Source organism: Anarhichas minor, unplaced genomic scaffold (genome assembly GCF_050575085.1).
Source record: "Anarhichas minor isolate MPS153535 unplaced genomic scaffold, ASM5057508v1 ptg000003l, whole genome shotgun sequence".
NCBI classification, from domain to species: Eukaryota; Metazoa; Chordata; class Actinopteri; order Perciformes; family Anarhichadidae; genus Anarhichas; species Anarhichas minor.
Genome location: NW_027466449.1, coordinates 13,317,940 through 13,340,040, shown reverse-complemented (window position 1 = coordinate 13,340,040; position 22,101 = coordinate 13,317,940). Strand labels below are relative to the sequence as shown.

Below are 22,101 nucleotides of genomic sequence, written 5' to 3'. Positions count from 1 at the left end.
AGTTTTTTGCTGGGCCCTAATGGGAACCGATAGGACCCACAGCTCCTTTTCTGTAATGCCTACTACATGACAGCAACTGCTAATGATCCCTCCGCGGGTTCACCTACTGAAACCTTGTAACAACGTTTACTTCCTCTAGATAGTCAAGTTTTATCGTCTTCTCGGGCGATCCGAGCACCTCACTAAACCATCCAATCGTTAGAAGCGACGGGCGGTATGTACAAAGGACAGGGACTCAATCAACGCAAGCTTATGACCTGCGCTTACTGGGAATTCGTCCTTCATGGGAAATAATTGCAATTCCAATCATGAGTGGGGTTCAGTGGGTTCCCTGCATCTCTCCGCAAAGAGTAGACGCATGCTGATCCACTCAGAGTGGTGTGTGTACAGCCCCGAGCATCTTAGAGCATCACATACATGTTATTGCACAATCTCATGTGGCTGAACGCCACTTGTCCCTCTAAGAAGTTGGACGCCGACTACGCCGGGCCGCGCAACTAGTTAGAATGCCGGAGTCTGGTTTGTCATTGAAATTAACCAGACAAATCGCTCCACCAACTGAGAGCCGCCATGCACCACCAATCGTGTTGGCAGATGAGTCTATCTTGTTTGCAGGCTGTGAATTGGAAGATGTCGAGAGTGTTGGAAACCCTGTGTCTTCAGGCAGACACCTTTTTGACAAAGTCAATTAGCCACCACCACCGTCTTGATTATTGTGTGACCTGCAATAATACAAAAAACACAGATTCAGTGGTTAGAAAGGATCTCTCATGGTTTAGAACTAAGAGATTCTATTAGAACAACTACTTGTTCTGGTGCTGTAAGACTTAGTACTAATGGTATTAATACTAGGAAGTAGTTAGAAGTCAGTTATTATTCGGGACTTGGTTACTGGTCCCGATCTGATACTTATTTTTTCCAAGTTAATACAGCAGCACATTGCACAATTCAAGTGCATTAATGTTATTAAAATAAATCCAATGTACATGCTTGACCCTTGCAGCCTTTGCCTGGTTTACCTTAATGAAATGTATTCTGTTGAGTGTTCATTTTTGTCAACTGTACATCCTTTGTACAGATAATAGATTACTCTTGTCCGCTGGTAAAACTCCATCCACTAGATGACAGCAAAACAAAAGAGATTCTCACACTGGGCTGAAATGAAAGTGCTCATAAATCAGTTGAATAACATTAATAGTCTCATCGACCTTTTCCTCTTGTTTATGGTGTTTGGTGCAGTCGTTGCGGTGCAAGAAAGCTCTGCGAGACAAAACACCTGAGTGACAGCTGATTGGATCGGGTTTGATAACTCAATATAGACAATCAGTTCAAAAATGCCTTGATCGGCCCTGATACCATGTCTTTGAGGGTGAATAAGGACAACCCTAATTAATACTTTATTATTACTAATAAATATACAAATTTCCCCCTGGGGATGAATAAAGTATATTCTATCTATCTATCTAAAGTTACTATATTTATTCATGAGACAGCAACGTTCTACATATTTATAGGTATGTTACTTGTGTGTTTCTGTACTTAATAACAAAAATAACAAACAAAACAATGTTTGCTGTGGTATCCACCATTTGACAAAACATTTTTGCAACTGCCAAGACACAAAAACTGGTACGTGTGGCACAATTATTGAGACCAGTAACTCGTGTTGCCTATCTATTGTCCAGGTGCTAAAGCATAAGCACATTGTCTGCTTTACACTGAGTGTGAAATTATAAAACACACTTTTTTTTTAAAAACTACACACTGTGATCTGCATTAGACACATCATTCAAAATGGAGAGCCTATGAGTGTTGTTTGCTATACACTGCCATTGAAATACCACACTCAATTATCAATCACGTGCACACAGAATGCACCTGCAGGGCGAAAACACCTGTAACCAATTAGAGCGCCTAGAAATCAGAGTTGAACACTATAAATAAGATTCAGGTTTGCCTTTTGATGTAAACAACAATGGAGGCCAATTTTGGAGAGAGAGTTAGAGGACTATAGCTGCAATATACGGAATTGTATAAAACTGTAATACAAGAGCTGTTGATACTGATTCGCAGCACTTTATAAAACTATAATATAATGCAATGACCATTTACTTTGTAAAAGCCCCTAGAATTGAGAGTGAGCATTTTATTATTCTCAGGGTTACTATCTACATTATGTCTGATATTGTTATGGGATAGGAAAGTTTGATCCACAGTTGGGCCATTTTGAAAAATGTCTGCCACACAGTAAGTTTGTGATGGCTGGATTTACACTTTTGTTCCCAATATCTATCAACACATCTGCCAAATGTGATGCTTTTACAGTTATGTTGTAATGATATGTAACAACGCGCCCCACTACCACACGTTTTTTTTATTTGGCCCTATGTCATTTTCCTTTTGTGGTGGAAAATAATAATAAAACATACAGGCAAAGAAAGGACATTATTGTATATGTGACCCATTTAGTTACTGCGCAGCGCCGGTGCTCTCTGATATCGTACTGCAGCTCTTCTGGACAAACCCCACATAGAGGGTCCATCACAGAGAGGGCCCGCTGCCTCAGGCGCGCACAGAGCTTCCTTTCTTTAAGAAAAGGCAAAGGGGAATTCCTACACGCGGGATGCTGCAGTGATGAGAAGCCTTTTCATCCGGCTGTTTTTCAGAGTCTCCACTGGCTGCGATAATTACAGGGCCCGGGGCTGCACTTTGAGCTCACTGCGCTCATGCAGGCTCTTGAGAAAAAGTCGCGCGTCTGATTCTCACGGCACAGATATAAAACTACATACTGCGCGCACGCACGCACGCACGCACGCACACACACACACACACACACACACACGCACACAAGCGCGCACGCCTGAGCCAGCGGAACCAGTCCGCACAGCTGCTCGGGGACATTCCTGTCGCGTCTCCAACAACTTCAGTACACAGACGTCAGCACCGGTGAACGACGTGAGCTGGTTGAAGGCATTTCCCAGTAAGGCTTGAGAGAATGCGGAGCGTCATTCCTCCTGCCAGAGCTCACGGAAACTTTTCTCGGTGAACACAAACGCGGAGACGGAGAGAGGCGGCCGCAGGACCCCGCAGTCTGTGCGTGTCGGTCACCGGAGATGATGGGAGTTTGACTAGATCCACTACGGCACGGAAACACCATGGCTGTGGACGGTAGGCGGCTTTTTGCAATTAAGACGTCGATATTTTCTTAAAGAGAACCTACATTCAATGGAAACTTAAACTTAGCATGGAGCTGTACTACTTTGTTCGTTTAACTCAGTAACCTTCTCGTGAGACCGGTTTACCATATGTTGGTGCGTCTGTTGACAAAACGCCTGCTATAGACTATCATCCAGTAACTGCACGAGAAAGTACAAAGGCTACAGTGTGAAGTGAAAACATTACATTAAATCTATAACACTGTAGGAGGTAAGAACTCTTTAAACTGTATGAATGTCTGTAAGGACATTATAGGGACGTTATGGTCGAGGACTTGGTGCTGAAACGGACAGCCCACCAGAAATGACCAGTATCAGTCTAGTGGTGTGACTGTTAGTTGTTTTTTTTGCATTGACGTTACTCTTAATTGGACACTCACTGTGTTCCAAATTCTGGTGAAAATTCGTGTTGCTGATGTGTCGCTCTCTGTTTAATCTACAGAGCAGATTCAACCAAAAATACCCAGTGAAACATATTGCATGCAGGCTAGACACTTCACAGCATGCTAAGTACGATTTTTGTCCATGAAAGAGTTTTTCTATCCGGTGCTGGCAATTAATATGTGTGCTAGTTATAATGAGGACCTTTTTTCTTATAGACTACAAAACTAAAGGAAGGAAAAAACTCAGTCTGACAAGTGGTCTTAATTAAATGTGTTTAATCCGGGGAAGGGGAACATTTATGGTTACTGCAGCAGCCTGGGGGAGTAATAACACTGTAGGAGAGTTCATAAGTACACAGCGTCAAAGTTCCACCTCAAAGCAACAAAAATGGCATACAGAGTTTTATTCATAATAATCTGATGCTAATGGTTCGCTTTGATGATTGCAGGACTCGCTCCGCTCTCAGTGGGAGATGTTGAGCGACAGAAAGGAGAGGCACGGAGCTAGAAAACCAAAAGACACTCTTTCATCTCCTCAAACCCTCGCAACCCCCAGTCTCTCTCGTTACGTCCTATTTTCAAATTCTCTTCTCAATTTAAGATATCGGAAATGCACGTCGACAGACGCACACACACACACACACACACACACACAGCTGCACGCATACCTTCAAACAGGGTAAGAAAATTCTTCAAATCTGGCACATGAATCAGTAATGACCCGTAGCTCGCTGCCAGGATCTGTGCCAGTAACAGCGTGTTTACTGTAGTTACACACTTTCTTTAATTACTGGATTTTGGGAAGCCACCTGCTGTTGAGTGGGTTTGGATGTCTGCCTGCGGGCCTCGGCATTAATTATCAGAATTTGGCTCGCCTCACAAGCACAGAGTAGTAGTGTTACCCGAACTAGGACTTCTGTGAATTACCCACGAGCTTGTACAGCCTCAGGTGACTTTGAACATTACCTCATACCTGCTCAGTAGCAAAAGAGCATGAACGAGCAGGCCCTTCATAATGACATCATCCCTGAGTGACAGGGGTGTTCAGGTAGTTATTTGCAAGTCACGCAGAGTTGGGGGATTTTTTATTTTTTTTTGCAGAGCGTGTCTCATGCTGTTTTTACATTGTCAGTGGTTACAAGCAGATCCGGCTATCTAATCATTATACCCCCTGCTTTTAACTCCAGCGGCATCCAGTTTCAGTTTCTGCAGGCCAGCTGTGGAGTACAGGGCTCTGCCGGAGGACTTCAAGCACCAGCTGAGTCGACGGACAGGTGGGAACCTAACCTGGCATGACGGACGTGGGCAGAAAACCGCAGGAGGCAGGACAGTGAAGCTGCTGCAGCAGCCGGGCACACAGGCCCTGCAGGTACTGAACACATCCGTGACCTCAACATGTCCAGTGGCACACCTGGTTCATGAACTGATGTTGTGTGATACCCCTCGGGCTTTCTTCATCCTCCACTGTCAAGGAGATGTCTTTATTTCTTATGCTTGATGGTGCTCAACAAAACACACTGGCAATATTGATTAAAATTAGAACTGTTGTTAGATAATCAGTGTATCCTTGATGTAGTTAGCCATTGCTAGGTACCGATATGTGATTTGAGCACTCCCTATACGTTATTCTGTGTCGTTATTCAAATTATGGACTAACGTATATGATTGGTGAGGTTACAGGACTACAAGCTGCTGTGTGTTTTAACAGTCTGGTTATTACCCACAACCACACACTTTTAAAATAAACAGAAACATATGCCCAGTAGGTGCAGTATCAGCACCCTCTTCTTTCTTAAAAACAAATTTCTCTTTGACTTTAAATCACAGAAATCCTGACTTGGATTGATCCAAAATAATTCTTAAAGATGTATCTGTATCTGTAGTGGTTGCAGCATATGGAGTCAGAGATCATTCAGTCAGCCCCACCGCATTCCTACATAAAGTGATGCAGACACAAAACAATTATAATGCTGACTATACAATGATTATATAATTATATCTATATGTATGACTATACATGAGAATGATCCTCAGTGGTGTTCAGTAACTCTACTCTCAGATTTCTGTGCAGAAAGATGCAGAAAGAAAAAACGTCATAGTCTGGCCGATGTAGCCGGTCGGCACACATTGTTGAAAATGGCCACTTTCTTAGCAGAGAATGGAAGTTGCTCTCTCCCCAGCGGGTTGGTGGGCTCTAACAGCCTTTTAGTACAGTGTGGCTTTAAATAGCATCGGCCTCCCAACACTCACTGTGCTGCAGCAGCACTGTTGACTGAGAGCAGGAAGAAACAGACTTTAGTTTGGTACCAAATACTTGATGGTACACGGTCTGGGATTGTAGTTGTGCAAAGCCTTTTTTCATTTTTTCATTTTTTTTAAGATCTCTTTATGTGAAACGTCGTCAGATCCACTTCCAGTAGCCCTTCTGGTCCAGTTTTAATTTCATTTTTTAATGGATGTTCCTTTCGTTATCTGATGACAGCATTGTCTGCTCGCTGTCAAGAGGGACAATTCATGTGTGCAGAAAACTGTCCTCGTTTAAAGCCCTTGTCTTTGTCTTCACCCCATGAAAGAGTCTTTAAAAGGCGGTAATGAGCTGAAGCCAAAGCTGCAAACATAGAACTGGGCTGGGCTGATAACAGAGTTGTACACAACGCATTGTTTGTTTGCTTCAATCCTCTTGGACGCACATAATGTAGTGGTTGGTTTATTTTGGTTTTGGGGAACATAAACTTAATCAGTGTTGTGTGTCTGCACTGGAACATGTGAACAGTACTTTCACTTCTACCACAGTTCAGCTTTTTATCTTTCAGTTAGTTTTATTTACTCTTTTTCTACATTTTGTACCCTCGTGCACTCTGCAACCACAGAGTCGTCACTAATGTACTGCACATGTTGGTTTGAGAGCAGAAAAAGCTGTAAACACTCATTATAGTCTCTCTCTACAACACAATACATTCAGTAGTTGTTGTTGAAAGAAAATAATAACCGTGAGCCATTTTTCCCGCAAGAATGCCAAACAATCGTTAATTCCAGCTTCTAAATAATGAGCAGTTGCTGCTTTTATTTTCTGTTATTGTTCAGAATAAAACAAGCGATTTTCTGATTACCTTTGGCTTAAGGGAATTGTGATGGCCCATTTTCACAATTGTCTGACATTTTATTGGTCAAACAATTCATCACTTAATCAACAAATTAATCGGGAGATTAGTTAATAATGGGAATCATTACTTGCAGCCCGAGGAGAAAAGGCAACACGGGTTTTTCGGGGACAATACTGCATTCTGAACGCTGTCTGTTTGACACGCTGAAAACAATTTATTTTTGATGAATTTAGGAAAATGTTTGCTTTCTATGAAATGTGTGAAACATTTCATTGACATTGAAATGAGTCTTGAATGTACTGTCTGGCACTGTGATAATTCAGAATACATGCATCTATACAAAGGTCCAATTCCGAAGTCCAAATATTCACATACCCACTAATGGCAACAATGCAGCATTTTAGGCAGCACCTAAACACTCTGAGGACGTGAAGTGAGTAACGCCGTCCTCACAACCAAAGGGAAAGGAAAGGAAACCCGGTGTTCTTAAAGTGTAGAGCAGGAAGTATAAAGATAAAAGCAAACATTTAAAATAAATTTCCACAACCAGGGTGGATCGGAAGTCTTTCAGGAGGCCGAAAAATATCGACTCAGACTTGCTGCTCTGAATGCGTCTTTCTTTGTTTGTTATTTTGCTCCCCATTAGCGCTCTGTACTGTAACAACAACAGTAGCTCCTCTTCTGGAAATCCACATGTATTTAAATGACAAAGATACGAAACATTTCTTACATCGCCACTCACAAAAAGACTCAAAACAATAACTCAAAAACCCATCTAGTACAAGCTCTACATCATATTACCATCATTAGAGAATTGAAATAATCAATAAAGCAACTTATATTTCACTAACCACAAATACATCTTCATCAATATATCCTTAGAGTTATTTATTCAGCTACTCAATTTCTTGTGTAAATAGACTTTTCACTACTTTTTGAAAAAGAATCCCACTCTTGCTTGATATTTTACTGCTCTTTGTATTAAACTAGTTCTACAATAAATGCTAATTGTGGTGTCATTTTGTATAAAATGACACCACTTTAAGTCTAAAGTATTATTCATTGTTGTTCTTCTCTTTGTGGCCAGTAAAGTCACAAACATTATTTACCTTATTTAAATGACTTTTTGGTGTGCTAGACAATATTACTCAAGGTGATAAAAGTAACGCTTGAACCAACTGTTGGGTTAAATTGATAATTAATTTACTACACTTTTTTTACTCGTTAGAGTATGTTGTTAGCTTTTGTACTGAAGAATAACTCATTATGTTGGATTTTAAGCCAAGTAAATATATATTTCCCAAAGAGGAAAGGGTTATTGTTTATGGCTCTGGGTGTTTCATTAGATCATGGAATGGATACTGAGATTATGGACACAACTTATTATAATGTAAAATGCACAATACTGAAACACAAGCTTCAGAAGATGAATACTCCTTCTAATTAATGGACATGTAAAATCGAATGGGATTGTTTTTTAAGAGTCTTTCGTAGCTGGAACATACACATCCTTCTTTATCAGATAGAGGTCTGACAAATTATGCAGACCTCCAGCACAAATCTTAAGACAGCCTTTTTTCTTTTTGAACCACCACTTTCTTGCATATAAGAACATCTTGAGTTTGAGAAATGCTGAATCTGCTAAATTTTTAAAACTGATTGACTGATCAAAGGCCCATTTTGATTGGTCTTCCATAGCTTTACATCCTGTACTTCTTGTAAGATTAAAGAGCTGGATCTCATGATTACACTGGCCTGTATGCTCCTCCAGCTGTGCTGTTGCTGTTTCAGGAGCTGCTGCTGCATGTTTGCTGATCTTCGAGAAGTTCATGAGCAGTTTGATCTGCACGTGCATATGATCGCAATCGTCCCTGTGTGCTTTAATGAGTTTCAAACCTGTTTGTTGATCTTATAGGGGGCTGATCCTGTCAGTCCCTCATGTACAGGCGTATGTGCATCTTGTACCCCGCCGTAAAAAACACAATTAGTCATTTTAATACAAACGTTAGAGGCTCGCAGTTTCCCTCTGTTTACAGTCTTTTGCTAAGCTAATCGGCTGCTGCAGTAGCTTGATGTTTACTGTCCAAACGTGGTGTCAATCTTCTCATCTAACTCTCAGCAAGACAGCGTATTTCCCAAAATGTTGGAATATTCTTCTAATTCGTGTCCATCGCTGTATTTAACCGTGTGTCTTCCTGTCTGTCTGCAGTACCGTTCCAGTGACAACTATGGGATATATCACACAAGCCCAACACAGCCCAGCCTGATCCGCCCCGTCGTGCTCTGGACACAACAAGATGTTTGTAAATGGCTGAAGAAGCACTGTCCACACAACTACCTGACCTACGTGGAGGCCTTCTCCCAGCACGCCATCACAGGTCACACTGCGAAGATCATCAGCAGACGTACAAATGGAGAGTGGATTGAAGAATCCCCAAAATAAAAGCAACATTTATTTTTGCTCTCACTCTCTAGGCCGCGCGTTGTTGCGTCTGAATGGGGAGAAGCTGGAGAGGATGGGACTAGTGCAAGAAACACTTCGGCAGGAGTTGCTGCAACAGGTGCTGCAGCTTCAGGTGCAGGAGGAGGGACGCAACTTGCAGCTGCTCAGCAGAGGTGAGGGTGTGCGTTTTTACTTTTCAACACTCAAACCTCAACTTTAAAGGAATAGTATGACATTTAAGGAGCTATACGTATACCACAGAGAGGTATACTAATATAAATCTATGGAAATATGAAATCTCAGTTTTTGTACAAATCAAACAAGTGAGATATGAGGTATTAAATAGTGAGCTTTTGAGGTGCTGGTAGGTGGTGTGTGTTACCTTGTGTGCTAAAAGCTCACCAGCTGATGGCTGTAGCTTCTAATCAACAATACAGACATCTAATCGTTGTTTCCCAAAATGTTGAACCTTTGATTTGAACGTTTAGAATAATCCAAAAAAGTATTAATCTTTCTGTCACCCACAGGTTCCTTTGGAAGAATATCGTAGCCAGATTGCTGGAAGATTTGGATGCCGTGGAACTCTGGGATATTTACCCCAAATAAACTCAAATGTGAATCAGACCTGTGGGAGAAATCCATCCAGCGAGTTATGTTGTTGAATGGAAGTTGGCAGCTTTTTCATTCTGCACAACGAACTGACACAATCCTTGCGGACTGTCAATGAACTGCGATGGAAGAGCAACGAGACAATCTGCTTTGTAAATGTATTGCTCTATTAACTATTTCTCTCTTACTGTCTCTACCTCTTTCTCTCTCTGTGAAGCTTTTTTTTTTTTTTAATGTCAAAAAGTAAAACAAGTAAATAAAAAAAAAATATCATCACATCAACGCTTTTAGTGCAGATGCCTGCTTAAATGCCAGGAATGTGTTCATTACCCTAGAAAATGCAGTTGTGAGGAAGCACGTGATGATAAACTACATTACCCATAATCCCACTGCACGGATAAGAAGGAATCCAGCTGATGCCGCCGGCTCCGAGGTCGCAGGATCCACAATGGAAGCGGAGTGCAGGAGAATAATGTCGTCCCGTTCGGACAGGTACACGATGGTCTCCGTATCTTCTACCTCTGTTTGAAATCTGTGTACCGAAACTATTCATGTGATTTATTTTATTTTGATTCAGTCGGCAGCAGCGTCGTGATCCGGTCATGTAACGCTAACCACACTGACTCCCCTCCAAACAGCAAAAGCATCCAATATGTTTCGTCTCTGACATTTAATATTATTACATTAAAACCCATTTCTGTTAGTATTGATTCATCGTACTATATAGTGACATATGGGAGGCTGTAGACCCATCAAATGTGAGGGAAACATGAAGCTCTTCAGAAGTGGGTGAGCTACACGTTGACGTCAGACGTTGGTCACAGGCTCACTAATAAGAAAATACCAGAATATTCCTAAAATATACAGAAATAAACCTTTAAGTATATTTCGTCTTTAGATAGAAGATAGGATTTGATTTTCTATACGTTTCTGTTTATTTTTTCAGTTCTTTGATTTAGAATAACCTTAAAACATACACGCATATATAATTATTTTTAAATGAATTCAAAACATCTACACTTTATGTACAAATTGTCACCCTTTCAACCCTCTGCTATTTAATTTCCCTGTCTGTATGTTGCTGCCAATAGGCAGTGGAAGAAGTATTTTAAGTAAATCTTTGTGTTCTTTACTTACTTACTTTTATTTACTAAAGTAAAAGTAGCAATATTACACCATTAAAAAGACGTTGTGAGCAAAAGCCCAAAATTCGAAATATGACTCACGTGAAAATACATAAATGTACATAAAATATTAAAAGTTCTCCTGTCATTGTGATGTTATAATATTGGATCTGAATTTGATTTGAATTACTTTTTTAATTAAAATGCACTATAGGTAAAATCTAGAATGAAGGACTTGTAGTGGAGTATTTTGTAATGAGGTATTGCTGCTTTGTACACAAGTATAAGACCTCGATACTTCTGTTTCTCCATACTGTAATTCTACTGTTACTCTCGTGTGAACATGTGACTTCTATCTGTCCTGGAGGAGGGACCCTTCTCTGTTGCTCTTCCTGGCTTTTTGGCCTTATTGGCCCGTTTAAGAGCCCTAAGAACAGATGGTGTTGTACATTATATAGATTGTACAACCATGTGAGGAAAATAGGGCGTATAAATAAATTAACTTATTTTGCCTGACTAGAAAACAAAAGAAATAGCAACAATTCAATCAAACTAATAAAATCCTTCCTTCCTTTAGGACTCGGAAAGGCAAAGCTGGTTAGGGCTGAAACGATTAGTCAATTCATTGATTAGTCCTAATATCACGATGTTCTGCTTTTTTCTGCTTTATGTCATTGTACACTGAATATTTTGGAGTTTTGAACTGTTGGTCAGACAAAACAAGACATCTGAATACTTCATACGTCCTGTTACAATACGACTAGTTTGGGCTCATCGACACCTGATGAGTTAACTCAGAGGAAGGATCAGCAGAAGACGGCCGTCCCGTCCTGCTTTTGCTTACCAGTGTCTCTATTAATACCAGCCGAGCAGCACGTTGCTGCCAGTGTTACAGTGATCCTCTTAGTGTCTGTCACACACACACACACACACACACAGAAAGGAGGTCACATTGACAGCAGCACTGAGAGAATTTTCCGATGATTGTTCAGTCTCCATAGATGCAGACTGTGACTGGACACAGTGAAAGCAGACTACAAACAAACCAAACTAAACTCCTTTTTGACTTTTGGTCAGTGTTCCTCTGTTGAGTTGCCGCTGTGACAGGCGAGCTGGAGGGTAGCAGGTTGTTGTCAAAAGCAGACATGACTCTGCTCGACTGCGCAGGAGCCAGAATCTCTGGCTGTTGTTCCTTGAGGTCTGACTGCAGGTAAGATCTGACTGCCTGTGTTGTTGTTTCCTCTCAGCGCAGACAGGATGCTAGTTTTCCCACCTCACAAAGCTCACAAGCACGCTGTGCATGTGTGCACTATAAATGAAGTCTCTAAAAAGGGGGTTTCTTGAGAGGTCGGAGGAAGTGCTGGATCTAGGTAAGTTTGCAGGGATTTTGGTGTGTTTTGCTTGTGCTCAGTCACAGAGGATTGTCTCTATAGTGTCTCTTCAGTTTGAGTGCATGTATGTAGTTGTGCATCACAAACAATGAGAAATGAACAGAGGTACTACTTTGATTTCTAATTACTGCCTGTGGGAATGCAGGTGTCCCTACAGGTGGCATCAGATTGTGACGCAACAGCTTGGCTGACATTTATTTGTTCCATAGAGTAGCATTGACCCAATCCAGGCAGTGGTGGAGGAGGTATTCAGATCCTTTACTTCCAATTCCACACTGTAAAAGTACTCCAGTACAAGTTCTACATGAAAATGTTTAAGTATCAAATCGTAGAGAAATGGCCCTATCGTCACATTTCAGAAGCTGCAACCATGATGTCTTTGGCATTTTTGCACGAAAATAGGAATTAAATGATAAGCTCACACTTTAAATAATAACATCGGAATTTTTTTTTTTTTGAAGCGTCATAAACCTAAAGGTGCACAACCAACATGGGCTTACAAAGTAGTGGAGTAGAATTATATAATATAAAGTACCTCCAATTTTTGTTTTAAGAAGCACAGCAGCTGGATTTGACCTCACAGCGGCCCACAGGGGAAAAACCAATAAACAGTCTGACGCAACACACAACAATGTGTTTGTGTGAATGCACCGAGGTGCTTTCTCCTTGCACAGCAGGTTTTTTGGAAATTGCATCTCTACACTTAAGTTGTTCACTGCAGCTGCTCCTGTTTGCCGGGCAGACAGAAAAATGTGACATTTCTTTCTTTTAAATACATTTATTTTCTTGTACTCTATACACATTTATAATTCAAAGTTGCTGATTATTTTGCTGTCATTTGGCTAATCAATCAACTAATTGTTTCAGCTATATTTTGTAAAGCCACTACATTTATTTGTCCTGTTTATATATATTTAAATCAAATCTCGACATGCCCCGTGGAGCTGGAGCTTTTAAACACATCTCAAGGCCTTCATCAGCGGATGGAACTTGCTCAGTACAGCAGGTATGCTGATGAAGCTCTGATGAAGACCGTGAGATATGGTTAAAGCTCGTAAGTGGACCTTAAGTCAACCATACTAAATGTTTAGTACCCTACACGTGTTGTGTAACACCTGGATTTCATGTACAAAATAAGTCGGTATGTGCTATCAAATCATCACAAAAGATTATATGATGATTTCTGATTCTTGAAGTTGAAGTATGGCAGCTCTTTGATAGTGCACACTGTGAAGAGAAGCCATCCAGTCGTCCACCTGACTGTGTAGACTCGTGTGTGTGTGTGTTCAGGCTGTAACTTGCCCTGCTGTTTGCTGTCTTGCAGTGGGAGCGGGGAGGACTCGTTGGACCGGCTCCTGCCCCCCGCCGGGGCCCCGCGCAAGAAGAGCACTACCTCACTGAGTAAAACCGAGCCTCCTCTGCTCCGCACGGGCACACGCACCATCTACACCGCCGGCCGACCTCCCTGGTATGACGAGCACGGAGCGCAGTCAAAAGAGGCCTTTGTCATCGGTATGACGCTCACTGATGATGTTTTCACTCCTCCTGACTTGTTTTCTTCTTTCACCACCTTCGTGCCAAGTTGTGGTTTTTGAGCTGCAGAGCCTGTCCTCTGCTGTCTTCTTCTTACCCATAAACACTTTACTGCTATCACACATGCATACCGCCAGACAACATTAGACACACTCTGAAAAACACACATAATGGGCCATTGACATGCTGTGTGGATCTGCAGGGTTGTGTGGGGGCAGCGCCTCAGGGAAGACCACCGTGGCCAATAAGATCATTGAGGCTCTGGATGTGCCGTGGGTTGTGCTGTTGTCTATGGATTCTTTCTACAAGGTGAGAGACTCGTGCATTTTACGCTTTCTTCGACTTGTTTTATTTGGCTCTTACTAAATTATCTGTGGGCTCATTGTGGGATGACATTTTTTCATTATTTTATATGAATTAAAAATTCACATTCAGTCACAACACCTCAAAGCAATAAGTGCCGCTCTGCTGTCACAGTTTTAAGTTAATAAACTGTTGAGGTAACACTTTAGATTACAACCTCATTTAGATGTTTTATACATAAAGAGCACCAATGAAAAACTTACTTAGGACACAAATAAGGGGGTATCTAGAAATATAATACACTGAAGCACTTCTTTAATTACCTCTATGTCATTTAACAACAGCTATGCCTTGAAATGGAGACACACTGCATGTGACACTTTCACTTAGTAAAACAATTAGTTATGTTAATTTTAATTATAATACTATTTCTTCAGCGCACCCTTGAAAGGGGAACGGCTTGCCACACTATTTTTTATGCTGTATCGATCTCTGTGACAGGACAGAAAAGCCTTTATTTAACTTCAACTTTATTGTCCCCAAGGGGAAGATTTTTGCCCTTCTCTCACAGCCCGGTAAAACACAGAGCCCTGACGTGAACATAAAACATAACTAACACATTAAAACATATTACAAAGAGAAATACTAAATGCTACATAGGATCGATACCAGTCCAGGTATCGTTATTCTCATTTAATTCTGCCACAAATTGAATAAGCATGGTGAGCTGTTCCTTTTAAAGTGCAATATCAGCAACCGTCCTGTGAACCTGCGAACTTTCATCTGCTCTGTTTTACAGGTTTTATCCTCGGAGGAGCAGACTTTGGCAGCAAGTAACGATTACAACTTTGATCATCCGGGGGCATTCGACTTTCACCTGCTGGTTGCCACCCTGCGAAAGCTGAAGCTGGGCAAGAGTGTGAAGATCCCGGTGTATGATTTCACCACACACGGAAGACAGAAAGACTGGGTGAGTTTCCACACAACATGGTGCATTCCTCAAAGACTCAAACTGTTGAAAGATTAAACATGTATCCCGTAATTTAGTAAAGTAGAAGACGATGATAAAGCCTTCTGCTTTTCTGTGGATTGATTTTTCAAAGCTGAAAATATATTGTTAACTTAAATAAAATATCGTTGTTTAGAAAAGTGTTTCCTGCAACAGTGACATCCTGCAGCTTTAATCTTAAAAAAAGGCTGAACTGACTGAACATGAAGCAGCTTTGAAGACTGTTGGTTTTCTCTCCACTTTGTGCAGAAAAATGTCTACGGTGCCAGTGTAATAATATTTGAAGGAATTATGTCTTTTGCGGACAAAGAGCTTCTTCAGGTGAGGCAATATGTTTTCTGAAAGCAATCACCACCGGGTATTGTTGTTTGAGCAGCTGCTTTCGTAGCAAGTGAACACTATTGAACCGTTCGGGGGGGGTGTTTGCTCTTCCCACCTGCAGCTCCTGGATATGAAAATCTTCGTGGACACTGATTCAGACATTCGGCTGGTCCGCCGGCTGCGCAGGGACATCACAGAGCGCGGGCGGGACATTGAAGGCGTCATCAAGCAATACAGCAAGTTTGTGAAGCCGGCCTTTGAACAGTACATTGAGCCGACCATGAGGCTGGCTGATATTGTCGTGCCGAGAGGTGAGACTTCCTTAAATAACTGGAAGTAGAACTATTTGACACATTGTTGACTGCAGAGAACAGATCAACATCTTCTTGTCATTCCTTCTAAGGTGGTGGGAACATGGTGGCCATTGATCTGATAGTCCAGCATGTTCACAGCCAGCTGGAGGAGGTGAGTGTCCAAAAGCACTGATTGTACATGAGAGGCTGGCGCCACCATGTGTCCGAAAGCTGTAACATACAGACAGAAAGAGAGACTCATAACTGTTTGTACAGTAAAATGCTTCAAGCTCAAATTAAGTCAGAACTTCTCAGTTGCAAACTTGTATCCCTCTCACTTTGGAAAACTAAGTCTGAAAAGCCTGTTGTTATTTTGTACTCTCACGGAAAGATCAAAACTTATTTCTCTGTGACATAGATCTTTAATGAAAAAATATATAAAATAGTCCCAGACAAATTAACTATTTACTTATTGTTTTAAAAAGTTTGTGAAAAACTACAGTTCCCACCATTTTTTAAAACATGAAACTACACATTTGTTACAAAGATTGACCTCTTCAGCAGAAATGAATGCGTCTGACGGGCTGTGGACGTCTTCTCACCATCTTTATTTTTTCACCCCATCTTTCTCTTACCCTCTCTTAATGCAGCGTGAGCTCAGTGTCAGGTATGCTCATACATATCTTGACTTTTTCGTCTTCTGGCTTATTGTTATCGGAGATGTTGAGTCGTTGTCGTGTACAGACCGAACCTTCACACTCCCTCTCCGTCTGTCTGCTTTTAGTGGCTCGGTCGTAATAATTACTCTCTGTCGTCTTGAGTGCAGCAGAATAACACAGTACAACCTTCTGATCTGAACAACCTTTCCTCGGTCTCAGGGCGCTCCTGGCCTCCGCTCAGCAGACTCAGCCGCTGCCCCAGACGCTCAGCGTGTTGGAGAGTACGCCGCAGGTCAAAGGCCTGCACACCATCATCAGGTATCTAACTGTGCTCAGCAAATACACCTTTGAGTCCTCGTAACAGCTCATACAATATGAGTTTTAATACCTATTCTTTTTTTGTTGTAATGCAGGAATAAAGGAACCAGTCGAGATGAGTTTATCTTCTACTCAAAGAGATTAATGCGGCTTCTCATAGAACATGCACTGACGTTTCTACCGTCTCAGGTGGGTGGACTGTAAATATTAAAGTGGCTAGAATCAATATTTTTGTATTAACAATGGATAAGCATGACTACTTGTATGTGAAAGAGGTTGCTCGTAGTGATGGATCCACAGAGAATCATCACCCGACTCTTGCACTTCCCCTCAGGTCTGTGCATCTTTGCGTCTTTCAGCTCATTGTTTGGGTTTTACAGCCCGCTGTACTTTTACTCTCTCGGTTCACTCTCACCGCTCAAATCGGTGGCATTTAACTTATTACTTTCCAGGCAGCCATCAGATTTAGTTTCTGCCAATATAGTTTTGCAGGGACATGAAGCTTGCTTGAGATAATTATAATAATCACACTCTGACTGTTATTTTAATTATGGGTTTTGTCACAGGTTTTGTCGCATGGTAATGAAGCTGAATATAGCTATTTTGAAAACTCCTAATCAACACCTCAAGAGTCAACTTCAAGTTCAAACTTAATCCTAAAGACAAAGCTCTTTAGCAGCCAACTCTCACCTATCAGTTGTCATAGTTTGAATGCACCAACAAAAAAGTGGTTTCAACACAGTTTTAGCTCCCAACAACGTACCAGACAAACAATAAAGGTGACTGAACACTCTCTGTGATGTCGTGTCTAAAGCAGAGTTCAAGTCTCTGCAAGTTGAATTTAATACCATTCTGACATCAACCAAAACCACTGGATCAAGCAATCATGTAAAAAAATTGGAATTGGAAAATTGTTGGTATTAAAGTTAAGTGTAGGCCACTTGTGGTGAATGTCCTTGTGGTGAAAGCAAACAAACCTTGTTTGCGTGAGTGATACAGTACATATACTACAGAAATGTCTCACACATTCACAGCACAAAGTTCCATATAAACCCTTTTACAGCAGACAACATCAAACATATGCGGCCGCATGTTGGCAGCAGGAGCGGCAAAGAATCACCAGTTAACACGGTCACTAGTTAAACAGAAACACCGGTGGCGTCTATGGCTGTGAGCTACTTAACTTGTGGACTAAACTCTGAGTCTACATGTCATGTACATAATGTCACATGACATGAGATGTACAAGCATCTCGTGACTTGTATGCTCATAATTTCTCACTGGCGTAGCATTACACTAGATTTCATCTATACATCTGACCATTAAATATTGGGCCACTTGCTCTATAAAAGCACACAGATCTGGAAAGTCAACTTGTTTGGGTTGCATTCGCCATCTTTCTGGGTTACTGCCCTCACATAGCTTGATAAGATATTGTACTTCCCTTCTTCCGTTGGCAAACTGCATGCTCACACGTATGTACTTCATTGTTTACAAACTATAAAAGAGTATATGCGTACAAAAACATGCATAGATTCTTTTCTTAGATCTCAATCTATGGGAGTCGTGTGTTTGTGTAATAAGATGATTATTTCTTCTGTGTCTTCGAACAGTCGTGTGTAGTCCAGACTCCACAGGGCCATGAGTACGAAGGCCGCAGCTATAAGGGGAAAGGGGTGAGTGATGCCCTGGTTTTACTAGGTCTCGTTAACTTCCAGTCGAGTGTGTCCGCGGGGGTTTCTGTCATCCCACTTGCTCCACTGCCTCGTCTCCGCAGATCACCGGTGTGTCCGTCCTGCGGGCGGGAGAGACCATGGAGCCCGCCCTGAGGGCCGTGTGCAAGGACGTCCGCATCGGCAAGATCCTCATCCAGACCAACCTTGACTCAGGCGAACCAGAGGTTGAACAAATTTGCCATTTTCTGCCAAATCCCCTTCACATCACATCTTCAGATCAAGACTCAAAAATCACATCAAACAAAAGATAAAAATGTTTTTTTTGTTTTTTTTCCTTCTTCCACATGATGTGTGTCTCCGTGGTAACTACCCTTCCTGATTTTGTAACCATGGTAACCTGTCTCCTCCTCTCTGGCCTCGCCAGCTGCATTACCTGCGTCTGCCCAAAGACATCAGCGAGGATCATGTCATCCTAATGGACAGCACCGTCTCCACCGGCGCTGCCGCCATGATGGCCGTACGAGTCCTATTGGTGGGTGAATATTAACATCATTATTCTTCAGTAAGACGACAAGAGGACCCGTCTCCTCTTGATCAGTCAGCATGTTTTATTACTCATCTGTGGGGTTATTGATTGGAAGTTTATTTCTGTCCCAGTGGGATTAGTTTAGCATTATTTCTGCAGATATTGTCTTCTCTTTCCAATTACAAATTATTCCTCTGATGATGATCAGGTAGGCACTGACTTGTGTGTGTGTGTGTGTGTGTGTGTGTGTGTGTGTGTGTGTGTGTGTGTGTGTGTGTGTGTGTGTGTGTGTGTGTGTGTGTGTGTGTGTGTGTGTGTGTGTGTGTGTGTGTGTGTGTGTGTGGCTGAGCAGGATCACGAGGTGCAGGAGGAAAAGATCGCGTTGGTGTCTCTGTTGATGGCAGAGCTCGGGGTGCACTCTGTGGCCTACGCCTTCCCGAAGGTCAAAATCATCACTACCGCTGTGGACAAGAGTCTGGACGATTTGTTACATGTGATTCCTGGTATCGGTAAGTCATCACATGCACGCTCTCACTCTTTCTGTCACTGTGCTGTTAAATCAGAAGGCACGCATCAAGCATTTTGTCCAAAATGTAATTTATTTGAACATTTTGAGTCTCTCAATCTCGGAAGAACTTTAACTGGAATTACAGGTGACGTGCAAAAACTATAACTTCTTGTTGTCAGCACATAACTCCGTCTCGAGGGTGCACGGTTTTTAGTTTTATGCAGAATCTAAAAATGTCCACGGTCTTTGCTTCCGATAAAAGATAATAAACGTTTGTGTTTCAAGTTGACAGATTTCATTTCATGTCCCAGCAGATTCTAATTTTATACTTGTGTCACTTCAGATTTGAAGCGAGCACTGCTCTTGATCAGCACTGTGACTAAACTGCACAATCTGCACATCAGATAGATCAGTCTGGTGTTCGCAAACATAAACAGTTACACATAATTACATAATTGAACATTACTGGCAAACGGTAGGATTAACATTCAATGTATTGTGTTACACCAATTGATTGAAGTGACTGAATCACTCACAATTTCATCCTTTTAGAAAACCATCACTGAGCTCTTTATTTCCACATCCTCCAACCGTTGCAGCCATTTAGTTTGACTGTGTCTTCATGCTGTTTTTTCATTATTTTCTTCAGCCTCTAACCTGCTGATGAACAGCAGCTCTGAGCCCACTGTGCTGTGTTTTCAGGGGACTTTGGGGACCGGTACTTTGGGACAGACACGTCCGACAGCTGGAGTGATGAGGACCAGGAGCAGCCGTCGTACTGACACACACATCTGTGAGCCACTGTGAAAGGAAATACAAACACTACTTGAAAACTCCCGTTATCGTGCTTCCTCTCCTTCAGACATATAACCAGCAAAAAAACAACAATTGTTAAATTCAACTTTTGTACTCTTATACAACAGGTGAGTCTCGGTCAACTTGTATGTCAGAGTGAAAGAAGGATATTTTGCTCTATTTACAACTGAGTGTTCATAATTTTATACAGAAGGTGAACGGTGCCATTACCTTTGAGCCACAATAATACAATAACAGTGTTGGATATACTACACGGTTTAATCCAGGATTGCACCAGCTGTTTGTGAATCCTGTACTTAGTAACTCTGAGAAAGTTTCAAATTAGTCATTTAATAAATTGGGTTGCACCATCAAAACTGAACTTGTAATGTGTGAGTCGGCTGATGGCAAACATGTAAAACTGTCCAATCAACTGTGTAAACATGGAGTCCCCCAACTGACATTATGAGCTGTTATTTATAAGAAATGTAATTTTAAATCATTATTAAACAGCAGGTCAGAATTCAGAAGTGTCGACCAAAACCCACTAAATCTAAACGGCTCCTATTAACAAGCTAACGTTAGTTTTGTCAGTTGGTTCGGTTGGCTTTGCTTCAGTTTCCACCTGCCAGTCATGTAGGAACTAATGCATGAGAACTAGTTCGTATGGTGCAACCCATTTTATTTTAATGATTCATTAATCTTCAAAACACCCTAACGGCTTCCTTGCTCTTTTTCTAAAACACAAGTAAAATGTTAATGTTATTTTTTACAGAAAGATAAAATAACATCAATATACACGAACATAACTCGTAGTTATTTTTTTGCTGATTTGGTTCATATTGTACAAATCGAGCAAGAAGATAAGTAATTTCCAGGCACCATCTTTTTTTGGATCAGTTAAAAGCAACACACCTTGAGAAACGAGTTACAAATCTTTTTGATCATGCAACAAATGGAATATTTTTTCATCCAGATGTCTTTGAGGTCTCTGGAAACACCTTGAGAACAGTGTCAAGTGTTGTTGAACGGCCAGGTTTAACTCCGCGACTCGAATGTTAATTCATGAGAGGCACAAACTGCGGCTAATTATATCTTGGCTCAGATTGAAATTATTCACAGCTGGTGGAATCGCTCAAGAATATGTTCTGGTATAAATAAGTTCATACTTAACGCTGCTCTAATAAAACATTTTTATATATATTATGTGATTAAAAACACACCTAGATAAGAGTAGTTGTCAGAAATGTTATATTGAACATGTACCACAATACCAAGTCATGTAGCTTTACACATCCAATAGATGTAAAATGCAAAAGTTTATAATAAAACCTTAAATTCAGAGTAGAAGAAAACATCTTGGAGATTTTGTTCAGTTCTCACTGCCACTTTCTATATCTACTGCACATTATTTTTTCATTATGTTTCTGGACTGATCCACCAGCTGTGGATCAGATTATCAGAGCGAGGTCAGGTAGGGTCACATGCTCCTCTCTTGAATATGATCCTCGGTCCTCCGACTCTCAGGGTTCAGAGACAAGCCGCCCGGCTCCCCCTGTGATGCACTTTACAGACTGAGGGGGTCAGTGTAGCTCACATTTAGCTTCTCTCAGTGTGATTTATATCTTTTTCCTTTGAGAAAACACTGTCAATACACTACAGAAGGATGCATTCAGGCTAACCTGAATCACTTCACTTTATTACATGTTAAAATGTGTTGGTATCTGGTGTCAAGAATGGCAGTTTTGCAGTCACAGAAACATTGTGTTCATGATTTCACTGATTGATATGGTGCAGAATACATTGTGTTAAAGCTCAGTTACAAACATGTAAGATAATGATATTCATATGTTTTCAGGGTTACAAAGGGAGCAATAAGAACCTCGAGCCT

At 41.3% G+C, this 22,101-nt stretch overlaps 2 protein-coding genes across 2 annotated transcripts; both read left to right on the top strand.

The window, feature by feature from the left end:
* Positions 1 to 3,155: 3,155 nt before the first annotated feature.
* Positions 3,156 to 9,695, top strand: samd10a (sterile alpha motif domain containing 10a). The gene is made up of 5 exons (XM_076091978.1): positions 3,156 to 3,168; positions 4,786 to 4,967; positions 8,912 to 9,080; positions 9,178 to 9,318; positions 9,673 to 9,695. The coding sequence occupies exons 1-5, from the start codon at positions 3,156 to 3,158 to the stop codon at positions 9,693 to 9,695; spliced, it is 528 nt and encodes a 175-aa protein (XP_075948093.1).
* Positions 9,696 to 10,202: 507 nt separating this feature from the next.
* Positions 10,203 to 21,788, top strand: uckl1a (uridine-cytidine kinase 1-like 1a). The gene is made up of 16 exons (XM_076102705.1): positions 10,203 to 10,246; positions 13,594 to 13,781; positions 14,005 to 14,111; positions 14,905 to 15,075; positions 15,364 to 15,435; positions 15,557 to 15,746; positions 15,839 to 15,900; positions 16,379 to 16,395; positions 16,607 to 16,705; positions 16,801 to 16,894; positions 18,319 to 18,381; positions 18,483 to 18,605; positions 18,806 to 18,913; positions 19,260 to 19,416; positions 20,118 to 20,187; positions 21,689 to 21,788. Exons 1-16 carry the CDS (start codon positions 10,203 to 10,205, stop codon positions 21,786 to 21,788), a joined length of 1,665 nt encoding a protein of 554 aa, XP_075958820.1.
* Positions 21,789 to 22,101: the final 313 nt, after the last annotated feature.